The 14,283-nt window shown below is 35.7% G+C and overlaps 1 protein-coding gene across 2 annotated transcripts in view; it reads right to left on the bottom strand.

Moving 5' to 3' along the window:
- Positions 1 to 9,577: 9,577 nt before the first annotated feature.
- ESF1 (ESF1 nucleolar pre-rRNA processing protein homolog) overlaps positions 9,578 to 14,283 on the bottom strand; it is a 98,683-nt gene continuing 93,977 nt past the window's right edge. For both annotated transcript variants that reach the window (XM_027840390.1, XM_027840391.1), the window contains exons 13-14: positions 12,519 to 12,665; positions 9,578 to 11,630 (exon numbers count right to left, since the gene is read on the bottom strand). In XM_027840390.1, coding sequence (XP_027696191.1) covers positions 11,337 to 11,630; positions 12,519 to 12,665 — 441 coding nt within the window. In that variant the 3' untranslated portion in view covers positions 9,578 to 11,336. The remainder of the gene's footprint in view (positions 11,631 to 12,518; positions 12,666 to 14,283) is intronic.

The raw sequence follows: 14,283 nt of genomic DNA, 5'->3' as shown, positions 1-14,283 counted from the left end.
TAGGTTGTACTCCCTGATCCTTTATTGCCTAGGCAATTCTACTCATCTCTTATAGTCCAGATCACATTCCACTTCCTTTGAGCTCCTAGAACACAATGTCCTTACCTCTTCTTTGATGTAATCATTGACTATATTATGTTGTTTGAATCGCACATAATTCCCAAACCAGATTGTAAAGACAGAATTAATATCTGGCCTCTCTCATAGGATCTAAATAACTTAGTGCCTATTGTTGAATGATTAGTAATAAATTTTTTCTTTCTACAAAGGGATTTGGAAGAGTAATTCTGTTGATGTTCATCCTTCATTTTCGAAGAGGACCAATATACATCATGATGTTGGGGTTAGGGTACAGTGTGTTCAGCTGTGGCTAATTAATACAATATGAGTTCGGAAGGCTCAGGCACAAGGTCAGACACAAGTAGTCCATTAGAACAATTGGAATGGAGATGTCTCTGGATTTGTGCAGCTTACAGTTTCCTTTCTGCTACTGCAATTCTGCTTTGGTCATGGAGTGTGGTGTCTTCTTTGATGTGGTCAAGCCGTGCTGGTTGATCCTTTGCCAGTGTCTCCCATGGCTCACAATTGATACTAAAGTTCTTCAAAGAGACCTTGAGGGTGTCCTTGTGTTGATTCTTCTATGTGATCCCTTGTTTTGTGTGAGTTCTCTGTATAATAGTCTTTTAGCTAAGTGTGCATTTGGCATTCAAGTTATTAGAATTCCAATTCTATTGGAATGGGAAAGCCCTTATTTGCAAGAGAGACTGAAATAAAGCAATTCATTTTTTTCCTTTACCTCCAATACTATATATGTAAGCCAGACTATGATCATCAATGTAGGTAGCCAATCAAACCAAGCAAAAAATATTAAGTGCCTATTATATGTCAGGAACTGAAGACAGATAGAATAATGTCATATGTCCTTACAGTGAGGCAGATTGCAACTCATCCAGGACTGAACATGTACCATGCAACTTTTGTCCATGTTTTCCCATAAGACTGTCACAGAAATTCTACCCAATAAGCTAGGGACCTTCTTGCTCTCATTGCATTGCATGGATACCAAAGGAGTATGCAGACTATCATTTATCCTTTATTCTTGTGACCAGCCCATCTCTTGTGGTCCTACCCTTCTCTGACAACATCTTTTATCTCATTTTCCCCACATAATTTCTTGTTTGTAATGTATTACAGCTTGCTCGTATTTACCATGTGTTCCTCCATTGCCTTTTGTGTGACACTCAACTTTTATTCTTCAGAGATAGTAGTATTCCATAATTCAAACCATTAGCCCCCGCATTTTTCCAGAAAGAACACAGAAATCATTAGACTTTTTTGGCAAATCTACAAGAATTAATAGTATCAGTCTCCTAAACCAGAATATTCTTGTGCCTAAGAAAAAGCTTATACTTCATATGCCCAAAGACAGCAATTTCTTAATTTATCCATAGTCTAAAATAAAAACAAATAAAAATCTCTCAATCCTATGAGCTAGTACTTGGGGTGCCCTTTTAAATTAATTGTATTACAAATAAAGGTTGAAGTCTTTGATTAGGTATAGTACATAATTATAAAATTACCTAATAATGAAGATACCTTGAGACTTTTGATAGACAACTATTGGGAGAGAGAATCTAGAATATGTGTCAAAGATGATTAGCAGGTAAAGGAGCATCAAGGATTAGGATCTTGGCCTATTACTTTTGCAAAGTTGTCAGCCCTTGCTAGACATTACCAGGCTATTCCAAAGGAGGTCAGTGCTCTAGTTTGTCATTTTGTTCTTTACCAACACTGGTTATTTAAAGTATGTGTCAATATGACTTAAAGATGTTATTTTTGGATGCCACAGAAATATAAAAGGGGAACAAAAGCCAACTGTCTCTAGTAATTGGAAGCAATAAATTTAATTTTGGAAGGCAGGAGTAATAGGAATCATGTGGGGCTGTTCATCTCTGCCTGTCTGATCCCTTTCGACAATTACATAAATCAAAACCTCTTGTGGTTTCAACCTGTAATGTTAGATCATTGAATGTCTGACTTACACTTTCAGTAATCACTTTTAATAATGTGCCTAAATTTGTAGGAAAGCATTGGGGGCACTTCAAGCGTCTCAAAACTACAAAAACAGAACGATCTGTCTCATTTTCCCTCAACAGTCTTAGGAGCTTATTACAGTCTTCTACAGTTGTAATGTCATGTAACTGCCATTGCTCTTCCAAGTATACCTTTCACATCTCTCTACCAAATTAGCATGATTTGATAGTGGGCACAACAGAGCAGTATTGTCTTGTCTCATCAAGAAAGAGCTAGGATAGGAATTCAAACAATTCTGGTTTAAACACAGATACTCACTGTCTCAATGCTGTCAGCTATTTTAAAACTAGACTACCATCACAGAAGCTTGACTTTTGGAATCTTGTTTACCACTCTGGCTAGGGGACCAAGAAGAGAGAAGCCAGGCTACGAGCCACTGAGGGATATTCAATGTGCCTGTAGGGTCACTGAGAAAGAACAGTGACTCACTAGAAGCCTTATGGTATATGATCAATGCCATCCTACTGTTATGCTTTTACATAGGTAGAAAGAATGAATTGGAAAGTTTTAGTCTAGAGTAGGGGTGGGGAACCTGTGTCCTCAAGGCCACATGTGGCCCTCTAGGTCCTCAAGTGTGGCCGTTTGACTGAATCCAAATTTCATAGAACAAATCCCCCTAATAAAAGGATCTATAAAACTTGGATTCAATCAAAAGGCAGCACTCAAGGACCTAGAAGGCCACATGTGGCCTTGAGGCAGCAGGTTCCTCAACCCCAGACATTAGAGAAAGGAAAGCAAAGGAGGGACATGATAGCTGTCTTCGAGGATTATCAAGTAGGGCTGTAATATGGAAAAGGAATTAAATTTGTCCTGTCTGGCCTCAGAGGGTAGAACCAGGAACAATGAGCAGAAGTTATAGGATTTCAGCTTGCTATCAGGGAACAACAACAACAAACCCTTCCTAACTATTAAAGCTACTCAAAGGGGGAAATGGGATGCTTCAGGAGATAGTGGGTTCCCCCTCAGTGGAGACCTTCAAGCAAAGGCTGGATGACCACATGTCAGCAATGTTCTAGAGGGTATTTTTGTTCTAGTGCCCATGGGACTAGAATCTCTGAGAGCTCTTCTGACTCTGAGAATTTATGATTATAGGTATCACCTATTCCAGCTAGGCTAATTAAGGCAAGGTCATCAATATGCACTAATTAGTTTCCATTGGTTACATCCTAACTTTAATAGTTAGGTCTAAAGGGGATCAAGTGAGGGTATAAATCCATCATTACCACTGGAAAAGAATTTCTTTTTTTTTAATTTTAATTAATTTATTTCTTTTTTAGTTTTCAATAATCACTTCCATAAGCTTTTGAGTTTTAAATTTTCTCCCTCTCCCTCCCCGCTTCCCTCCCCAAGATGGCATACAATCTGATATAGGCTCTACACATATACATTCCTACTAAACGTATTTTCACATTAGTCATGTTGTAAAGAAGAATTAGAACCAATAGGAGGAACCACAAGAAAGAAGAAACAAAACAGAAGGAAAAAAAAAGCAAATAGTATGCTTCGATCTGCATTCAAACTCCATAATTCTTTCTCTGGATGTGGATAGCATTTTCCATCATGAGACTTTTGGAGATGTCTTAGATCCTTGAATTGCTGAGAACAGTTAAGTCTATCAAAGTTAGTCATCGCACAACGTGGCTGTTATTGTGTTCAACTGTCTCCTGGTTCTGACCACTTCACTCACCATCAGCCCATACAGGTCTTGGAAAAGAATTTCAAACATATGATGTTGAATCACTGGCATTATTAGACTGTATTACCAATTTGTTGAGTGAAGAGAAAGCACATAAAGTACCAGACACTCTCTCCTTAAAAAGAAAGTCACCTTGATTGTAACTTGAAAAAGACTTGTCAATAATTATTTGAATATCTCTTCTATATATGTATATGTACATCTCATTTTATACATACACATATATGTACAAATATATACATATGTATGTGTTGAGAGAGTATGTATATATTTGAGAGAGTTGTAAATTATAGAATTATATAGGACAATTTAAAATGTTTTAATGGTGATCAAAAATAGCAAGAGATTATTGTTTTCCCAACTGTCAAAAACCTCATTTAAAAAACAAACCCAGGTAAATCCATGCCACATAGCTTTATTCATCTGAAATGAAACTTTGGCCCAGACTTGTGATTTCATTGGTATGGGGAGTATAGAAACTCCCTCCAATCATGAAGATCAACTTCTAATCTTTTTTAAAAAAATTAATTAAAAAGCATAACCAAATGTCTATTTTCTCTTCCTCCCTAAAATCCTTATAACAACTATGCACAGTTAAGCAAAACATTTTCACATAAGTTATGTCCAAAAAACACGTCTCATTCTATTATCTCTCAGGAGAGGGGAAGTATGATTCGTGAAGGGCAGGAGTAAAATAAGTATTTATATAGCACCTATGTGCCAGGCACTGTGCTAAGCACTTTACAAATTATCTCATTTGATCCTCACAACAACCCTGGGAGGTAGGTACTGTTATTTTATAGTTGAAGAAACCGAGGCAAACAGAAGTTAATTGACTTGCCCAGGGACACACATCTTGTAAATGCCTGAGGTGGAATTTGAATTTAGGTGTTCTAACTCCAGGCTCAGTGCTTTATCTGTTGTACTAACTGCCTTCACCATTGGCTTTCTCTGATCATGGTTGCAATTACATTTATCAGGATTAAGTCTTTGAAATTTGTCTTTAAAATGTTTTTTTGTTATTGTATACATTTTTCTCTTGGTTCTGCTTGTTTCACCCTGTATCGTTTCATAAATGTCTTCCCACGTTTTTCTGAAGCCTGTTTTATCATTTATAATTACAAATGATAATTATCATTCAATGTAACTTCTAACCTTACAGAGCTGTCTGGGGCCACTGCAAGATTTTACTCACAGTCACACAGTCATGTGTCAGCGAAAGGACCTTAACTTATGTCTTCCTGATCGGTTCTCTCTCTATTGTACCATGGTGCCTTTGTCCAAAGGCCATGACAATGGAAAGTGTCAGAAAATCCAGGGAGACAAAAATATCAGTTTTACAGTTTTCTTGAACTTGTTTCTTTCATTTTCTAAAGCTGTAAATTAGGTCTGGTATATAAAGGAATTGAGTTGAGCAAGAAATTGCATTTTCCTTTATAGTCCTGTGACTGAGATTAGAGAGGATTAAATAAAACAAAATGTGTTGTGTGGATAAATGTAAAATTCCCCATCATTACAAATATTTTATCAAAAGTAGAATATAGTTCAAGTGATCTGCTTTTACATTTAAAATGCACTTTTCCTAAAGCTATGTGGTACAAGTTCCCTCCTAGTACATCATCTGAATCAAGGATCTGTAATTAGCTCCAACAACAGTAAAATACATATCAATTCAATATTCACTGAGAACCTTCAGTCATTCATCTAGGATATCCAGTATAACTTTTAAAAAGTCCTTAAAAATGGCAGCCATATTGTTTTGATTGTGCCCAATTTGGAAGGTTATTTTAGGTACACTTGCAGCCTCTTCATTAATCAAACTTTCAAATGTTATGCTTTCAGGGTTAGACATAGTCTAGGGAAGAAAATATAATTATACCTAGCCTAACTTAACAGTGATCAGAATTGCACTTACACCTGGAGAACTGGGAACATTAATATCAAATTATAGCCCAACTTCCCACAAGAGATTTCTTGATGCCATTTTATGTAGGGGTATTCGACTTTGAAGTTCCTTTAATTCTTATATAACAAAAATGTTAACCAGCTTAATCATTGCAGGTATCATTATTATCTATGCCTCTGAAAATACACAAAAAACTGTAAGTTTAGATTAGAAAGCTGGAATTTCCTCAATTCAGAAAATTTTTTGAAGGGCCTCATATGGGAAACTCCTGAAATTTTCTCCAGAGGAACCTTGAAATTGGACCAATGTAGCCACTCTGGATAAGAGATCCAAATGGGGAAAAAAAAGCCACATTTGGATCAAGAACTGCTTTGGAATTCTCTAGTCAAAAAGAGTTTAATCTTTAAACCATCTTTTATGCAAAATTGAACTGCCTCACTCAACCCTGAAAGAGTGGATGTGGAAGAAAGGTTCTAGATAACTCTGTTTATGTTCAAAAATTTTGTCCAAAATAAAATAAAATAAAAATTTTAAGTGAGTTTAGTTATTACTTCACATTCACATCAAGTTGAACCTTCTGAAGTATGACAGGTCATCAGTTGGCCTCCGCGAGAAGGCACTGCTAATTAAATTCAGAATTCATTGAGAAATTCAAGCAACTCAAGACAGAGTAGTAAGTGTAAAAGCTTGTGTGGTGATGTGGTAAAATGACTCAATTTCAAACTTCATTAAAAAAAAAAAAGCCCCAAACAAAGCACAATTTAAAAGTTGGCATTTCCCACAACACACCATAAATAACAATGTAAATTATTGTTATATTTGTTTTGGTACAGTCAATGTCATAGATTTTCCATCTTCATGCTCTGGTAGAATTTGGACAATATCAAACACACACTTAGATTGGGCACCACTTTTTACATACATATGCCTCTTTTTTGGCAGGCTGCTGGCCGCCCCTTTATGAATTATTGGCAATTGTTAAGAGGAAGAAAACCATCTCCATCACGGATACTGAATAGAGTGCAAAAATAAGTTATCATAAAAAGGTAAAGGTGCCAAATTAAATAACTACTTAGGCAAATGGAATATTACAACAGTGGGCTGGGCCTTGATTTTTGATGGGCATTGGGGCAGCTAGGTGGCACAATGCATAAAATGCAGGGCCTGAAATCAGGAAGACTCATCTCCCTGAGTTCAAATCTGACCTTAGACACTTATAGCTGTGTCACCCTGGGCAAGTCAAATAACCCTGTTGGCCCCAGTTTCTTCATCTGTAAAATGAGCTGGAGAAGGAAATGGCAAACCACACCAAATATCTTTGCCAAGAAAACCCAAAAAGGGGACATGAAGAGTTGGACATTACTGAAAACAACTAAAGTGCACCAGAGCTAACATTAGAAGAGGTGAGTTAGTGGTGATTATAGATTAAAAATAAAACAAAGGCCTGATTTAACTTGAATGCCAAATGGAAAAGCCCATAATTATTGTACCAGATACATAGTAAAGGACTCTTCAATGGAATTATTTACCTAACTTTAGGTTACTGAAATTGTCACTTATTAAGTGTGATAACTACCACCAATGCCTTTTTCCAAATCAGAAAGCTATAGCAAAGTCTCCAACCAGGAATAATTCCAGAATATCTTCTCCTCAGACTCATGACATTACTAAGGGCAGGACTTCCCTAGTCTGGATCTGGGGACAGCAGTCTAATGTAATGGTACGCATAGTTACGTGACTCCAGAGTCACATTTTAAATTACCATTTACTAAAAATATCTTTATTGTGAAACTTACAGAATTCAGTATAGCATGATATTCTAATCATGAGGCAACTAGGTGGCTCAGTGGATAGAGTGCTTGCTAGTTCTAGAGTCAGGAAGACCCAAGTTCAAATCCAGATTCAGAAATTTACTAGCTGTGTAACTGCAAATCACTTAACCTCTGTTAAGTCTTTATATTCCCTCAACTGTAAAATGGGGATAATAGCACCCACCAGGTCTGCTGTGAAGGTAAAATGAAATATTTGCAAATTGTTTTTGCAAACTTTAACAATGTTATGTAACCATTATTAATCTAATACAGAAATCTTAATTCTTGGAATAGTTTCAGATTATACATAAATATTCAAGAGCCATGGCATACATTTCAGTGATCTAAGAAGTGAGTTTTAAGCTGGAAGTCAAGACACACAAGGCCTAATTCCAGTTCTGTTACTAATTAATTTAACTTAAATATGGGTTACATATCCCCAGTTGTAAAATAGAGGTAATATTACTTGTTTTAAGAGGTCCAATTACTACACAGCTGTAGATAATATTAACTATTACATTTTGTTTTAGGTAATATATTCTTTAAAAGTTATTTGTAAATGGAATTCTAAATGTGCTAGAGAGAACTAAATACCCTTGGGGATGCTTGTGGGAAGAAAGGGAGGAGTGAAATCATCATTGAAGAGGTAGATTTTTGAGTTGAGCTTTAAAGGACAGGTGGATGGGCAGGAATTCAACAGGGAGAGAAAGGGAGTTAAGGAGAACATTTCAGGCCTGGTGACCAAAATAAGCAACAGTAAAGAACATGAGAGCATGATTCAGTTTAGCTAGAATACAGAAAACATGGAGGGAAGTAGCATGAAAGGTAGAATGTGGGGGCCCCTGAATAATGAATGCAAAAAGATCTAAGGATAAAGATTAGTTTAGTAATGAAGGACGAATTAGTGAAGAATGGATTAGTGGTTGAAAGCCTGTTAGAAGGCTATGGTAACAGGGTAGGTGGATAATATGGATGGTTGCAAAAGTAATAGACAAGGGCATGGTTATGAGACATATGAGTGTCAATACATCCTAGAAATTGATCAGAAATGAGAGATGAGGCAGAGTAACATGACTGAGGTCAAATATAGGAGACCAGGCAGTGCCATCAGGGGCAAATGAAGTCAGGAGAAAGAGATAAATTTTCTTTTGGGCATTATGAGTTTAAGTACTTATGGGACTTTCAGATGTAGTTGGCATTCTTTATTCAGTTAGATATGGATTTGGAATGTGAAAGAGAGGTTAGGTCTGGTGATATAGATTTGGGAATCTTAATAGAGGTGATTGTTAAGGTCCTGGGAGTGAATAAAATTTCCAAGGGAGATAGCATAGAGCTAAAAGAATGAATGATGAATAACTTGGTGGAGGGGGAGAAGTGAATACTCACATTAAGGTATTAGGAAGAGAATGACAGAGAGCAAATGTAGGAGGAAGACCAGAAGCAGTGCGTGCCCAAAGCAAACAGAGGTGTAATCCAGTTGGGTATCAAAGAGAGTCAAGGATGGTAAGGAATGAAGGAGAAAACCACTAGATTGGCAATTAGGTCAACTTAGGGAGCACTTTTGGTGCCTGGATAAAACAGGAGCTGGATTGCAAAGAGGTAAAGGAGCATATAGGTAGTGAGGAAGTGAAGGCATTTAACGCAGATGACTTTTTGAATGTCTTGACAATGAAGAGGAGGCAATCCATGACACAAGAGCTGCATTGAAGTAGTAATGGAGTTCTTGTCAAATGGTTTCAATATTCTCAGTGAAGCAGGAAGCTAAGTTACCTGCTCTATGTTTTTGGTATGGAGATGTGGTTGCTACTTGAAGTAGAAAGAAAAGATTCAGAATAGTAGCTGGAGGAAACAGGCAGTTGAAGGAGCAGGGAAGGCCTAGCTGAGACCAAGCAACATGTATATATGTATATGTACTGGATAAACTATTGTAAACTGTTCATAAACAAATTAATTATAAAACATATTAAAGTCACTGATGAGCATTTAAGCAAGTGTTAGGATTTAATATAGACAGATGGAAAGGTAAAGCCAAAACGGGTAAAGCCAAACTGAGTAAAACCAACTGGTAAATACAGTTGGGTAATTTAATGGTGTCACTGCTTTATAATAAAACAATTCCCTTTTCAGGCATTCCAAAGTTCTGGCAGCTAGCTCTAAACAATTCAAATGTTCCGTCTTTTTTTCCTGCTCAAAGGCTTTTTGAATTCCTTTTTTTTCTTTGATACCACACTAATGAGTTTTGCATCCCCACACACTGCAAAATTATGCTACATCTGCAAGCCTGAATTTTAATAATAAAAACTATTTACTATTACTATTTACTATATTTACTATTTAATAATAGTTTACTATTAACCCACAAAACCAGCCAAAATCCTTTTGCATTCCTGAAACTCCTACATTTAGTATTTGCTCCTACTGACCATTCTAATTTTATTTGTGCATATATTATTGAAGTGCAATATTGACTCTTACAAGTGGTCAGTTATTAGTTGATAAGACCTAAAACAGATGAGATCAAAGGTATTAAACACTAAAAACTGAAGACTTTTCTTAAGTTTTATAGAAGAATATCCACCTATTTAAAAGTACTCCATCATAAAGCTGAAGGTCAGACAAAAGACTACTACTGCAAAAAGAAAAATCACTGGAGAAGACTTCACAAACATTTCAAATACAGTTATTAGAATATGAACTTGCTTTTCATCTTCATTATATTATTTCTCGTTTGAATTGATTTCCCAGATTTTTCCCCTAGGGAATGAGTTTATTTTTTAAAAAACACAGATAAATGAGAAAAGGTGAGACATCTCTTGATCCTTCTGTTCAATCTAGCTCCTTTCCCATGTGATTCCCCTCTTCTCTGCCAAGTTTCTTCAAAAAGTGATCTACAATCCAATTCCTTACCACTGGCTGACTTCCTTTCTTAAAGTAGAACAAATGAACAAAAAGACTTCAAATGTCTATTGAAAAATTTAAATTCATAAAAAATACATAAGAACCACAGGTAGGTTTCAAAGAAAGGTCACAGGTTACTACCTTAAAGGATGTCAATAGGCCAAACTATCAGTCTATTAATTAACAGTGGGAACTTGCACCACCATTACAGATTGCAAACTGTCTAGAATGCACTGGATAAGTTTAAGAGAGTTGTCTGAGGCTCAGAGAGGTTAACTGATTTAACTGTGGATCACAGAGGCAGAATCTGAATCCAAGTGTCCCTGTCAGCAAGGCCAGTATTCTGTCCACTAGGATACAATGTCTTCTTGACTACCCTTCAAGGCTTAATAAATAAGCTAACTTAAGAGACTTCCAGATTACTATGACCAGACTGATCTGTTGATCATTTGCCACAGTAAATAAATAATATCAAATAAACCCTAACAAGCTTATATGTGTAAGATTCTATAGAATTCCAATTCTTCAGAAATTAAATTTTTAAATATATATTAAATTTTATTTTGCTGATTCTCACTTAATATCCAACTTGATTTTATGAAAAACAAAAAATTTCAAGTTAATATATATTTGAATAAGAAATTTTTGTGTATAAAGACACAAAACCTGTAGGCAAATGGTACACTGGAAAGTGTGCTGGATTTGGAGATATGTGGTCCAACTTGGGACTCCTTCTCTCCAGATCCAGGCTCTGCCCTTACTAGCTGAATAAGACACAACCTATGCTTCTGTCATTATTCATGGAGAAAAATATCAAAACAGTCAGCAAGATCAAAGTTTAATTCCTATGCCAGAAAGAGCTTCAGTCATTAAAAATACTTTATTCTTTCAATTTAGGAGAATGCATTTAGGATGCATCAAAGTAAACAAGTTATTTGACTTTCTGTTTTTTCCTTGCTTGAAACTCCTGTGTTTTGTTTTTGATAGATTTAATTAGCATTGACAAAGCAGGATCTATGGATTTCTTTGCTGTTTCCTTTTGCAGGTCATTCTCTTTTCTCTTTATTGCCTTTGTAAGTTCCTGTTGTTTCTGTTCTCTCTGTCGAGCCTTCTCCTCTAGGATTTTTTCTACAGCTTTTGTTTTCTTGAAATTAGGATCAGAAGGATCTAAGTTGAACAAGTGGGAAGTATACATTGCTTGGAACCGAGTATCTGAAACATCCACCTGCAAATTCAAACAGAAAGAATAAAATCAATCCAAATGATCCAGCAATAACAAATGTCAAAGATCAAATCCTAACAGACTGAAAGATCTCTGAGATTAGGAACCACATAATTTTTCATTTTCTCCCCCCCTACACTGACTAATACAGTGCCAGGGATAAAGAGAAGGTATTAAAATAATTTATCTTTCTTTTCCTGCCATCTATAATCTTTTAAAAAATTTCTTCAATTGGGGTTTGATTCAAGAGTTAAACTAAGCATATTAAATCTAACTTTTTTTTGTCTAATTAGATTTGGCGTCAGTAAACACCAACATCCAAGGTGCCAGTAAAAGGATTAAAAAAGTAAGAACCATAAGTTAACGTATTATGTTAGTGAGGTCGAGGTAATAAATGGACAAATTCCCCAAGTGGGTCACTAATCTCCACAAGAGAAACTCACTCTTCCACATCCACAGATTGCCCTCTAACTAACTGCAGCAAACCACTTTGAAAATATATGTTGTAGGCTGCATGCATGCACACGCAGGCGCAAAAACACTCCCTCCTCTCTCCCCCCCAAAAAAGGGAAGAAAGTGCAGATAGCTTACAGCAACATCATTACTAATGGAAAAATAAATCAAAATATCCCTCTACTAAATATGGGCCAGTGGCACTGACTTTTAAAAAAAAAATAGAAGTCAATAAAAAGTAACATCTAGTTTTATGGACAATCTAATTTGATGATGAGATGTTTTAGATATGATTATTAACCTATCATGGGAGCTCTACTACTGAGCTATCACAAACCTATCCTTGTTTTAATTTTTTCTTAAAAAATGACGTATTTCTACAAATAAGTAGTGCTGACCGACTGAAGAAGGATTTAACTTGCATGTCCCTTAGGTTACCTCAAAGTCATCCTCCAATAGTTCCTTCTTTTTCATGAGTTTTTTCTTTTTCTTTTTGCTCAGGTTCTGTTGCTCTACAATCTTGTTGTAATTGAAGTGTTTCCTGCCATCGTCTTCATCATCCATCATAAGCAAAGCCATTTCAGCCTGTTGCAAGAAGAAACAGTTCACATAGACAACGTTTCTTTCCAATAGAGTATGGGACACAGATGTCCCCTCTATAACCAGACAACTCAATCATTAAAGCTCCAGGGTAACATTTGTCATTTGTAAACTGATTACAGATGATCATAAAGAAAACCAGAAGTATTCAAACTGCAACAATGCAAAAAGTCTTTTGAAGCTACTATAGCATTGAGAACAGGTGAGGGGGGAAGTCTGTATTTTAAAACAAAAGAACATTTCACTAAACACACACACACACACACACACACACTCACACATATCTTTTAAAACAAAGATGGTTAGCCTGGCAAATCATTGTAGATAGGACTCTGTGCTGTGAACTAGGAAATGTGACCTGATACTACAAGGCATTTTATGTTGCTATTAACCTCTCTCATATTCCTGATTTTCTGAATAACAGGAATTTTAAAATACATTTCTCTAATATGATATCTGTTTACCCTCTGACTTCCATTTTATTTTTTACTAAATAAATGTTATATCCCAGAGACTATATGATTAAATATTTCATCTTTACTAATTAAACAAACCATGTTGATCTCTGAATTTACACGAGTTGGAAAATGTCTTTGAAGAAAAATGACTTTATTCTTTCTGTGTATTTAATGTGGGGTGTAAATAGAAGAATGTTAAAATACCATTACAACGGAAAAAAATTAAGTATAAAGTGCTATTTAAATCTCCATTTACCCTTACTTATTTTATTTAAAGATTTAAGAGATCTGTTTCAAAAATAAAATTTTAGAATTCTTGGCAATCTGAATAATATTCGTGATACTTTCTGTATCGATTAAATTTATAGGATAATTTCTCTTTTTGTCTTTGTATGTCTTTCTCCTCTCATTAAAGGGCTGTTTCAGGGCAGCTAGGCGGTGCAGTGGATAGAGCACCAGCCCTGAATTAAAATCTGGTCTCAGACCAAACACTTAACACTTACTAGCTGTGTGACCCTGTTGGGCAAGTCACTTAACCCCAATTGCCTTACTTACAAGTAAAATGACTAAACTATGGCAATAGTGACATCTAAAAAATACTTTTCCTAGAAATGCTTATTTGTCAGTTTGTCTTTGGCAATTATAACTCATATGATTTATAACTTGATACTATTAACAAGGTTACTAGTTTATTTTCTGATGTACTGATCTTTGGCAGTAACAGTGCCTAAGTCATAGACACTCAGCATTTTAAAGATGAAAGAGATTTTATATTCCAATATCCTTATCTGATCATAAACGAGGAAAATGGGACACTGAGAGTTTGTGATTTGCCTAAGGTCACATAGGTGGCAGAGCCAAGACTAAAGCATTAGTTTCCTGAGTCTTTTCTCTTTTAGGCTAATATACATTGCATGAATCTGTACTTCATCTTTTTAACTGAGTGTTTGGCAATATTTCCGTACTATTAGTGACTTTCCTGAAAGACACCAGAATCTCAATGGAAAACGACTGCAAAATTCAGCACTGTTTATACTGCCAAGTTTCAATTTTAAGTAGCCAAAATAATTAAATTGTACCTTATACATCTTATATATCTATTTCTAACATATCTTCTTATTAAGCAAAACTGCATTATGAAAATA

The sequence above is a fragment of the Vombatus ursinus genome, unplaced genomic scaffold, assembly GCF_900497805.2.
Source record: "Vombatus ursinus unplaced genomic scaffold, bare-nosed wombat genome assembly UNPS02014841.1, whole genome shotgun sequence".
Classification (NCBI taxonomy): domain Eukaryota; kingdom Metazoa; phylum Chordata; class Mammalia; order Diprotodontia; family Vombatidae; genus Vombatus; species Vombatus ursinus.
The sequence above is the reverse complement of the archived record's forward strand: the minus strand, read 5'-3'. Positions and strand labels throughout refer to the sequence as shown.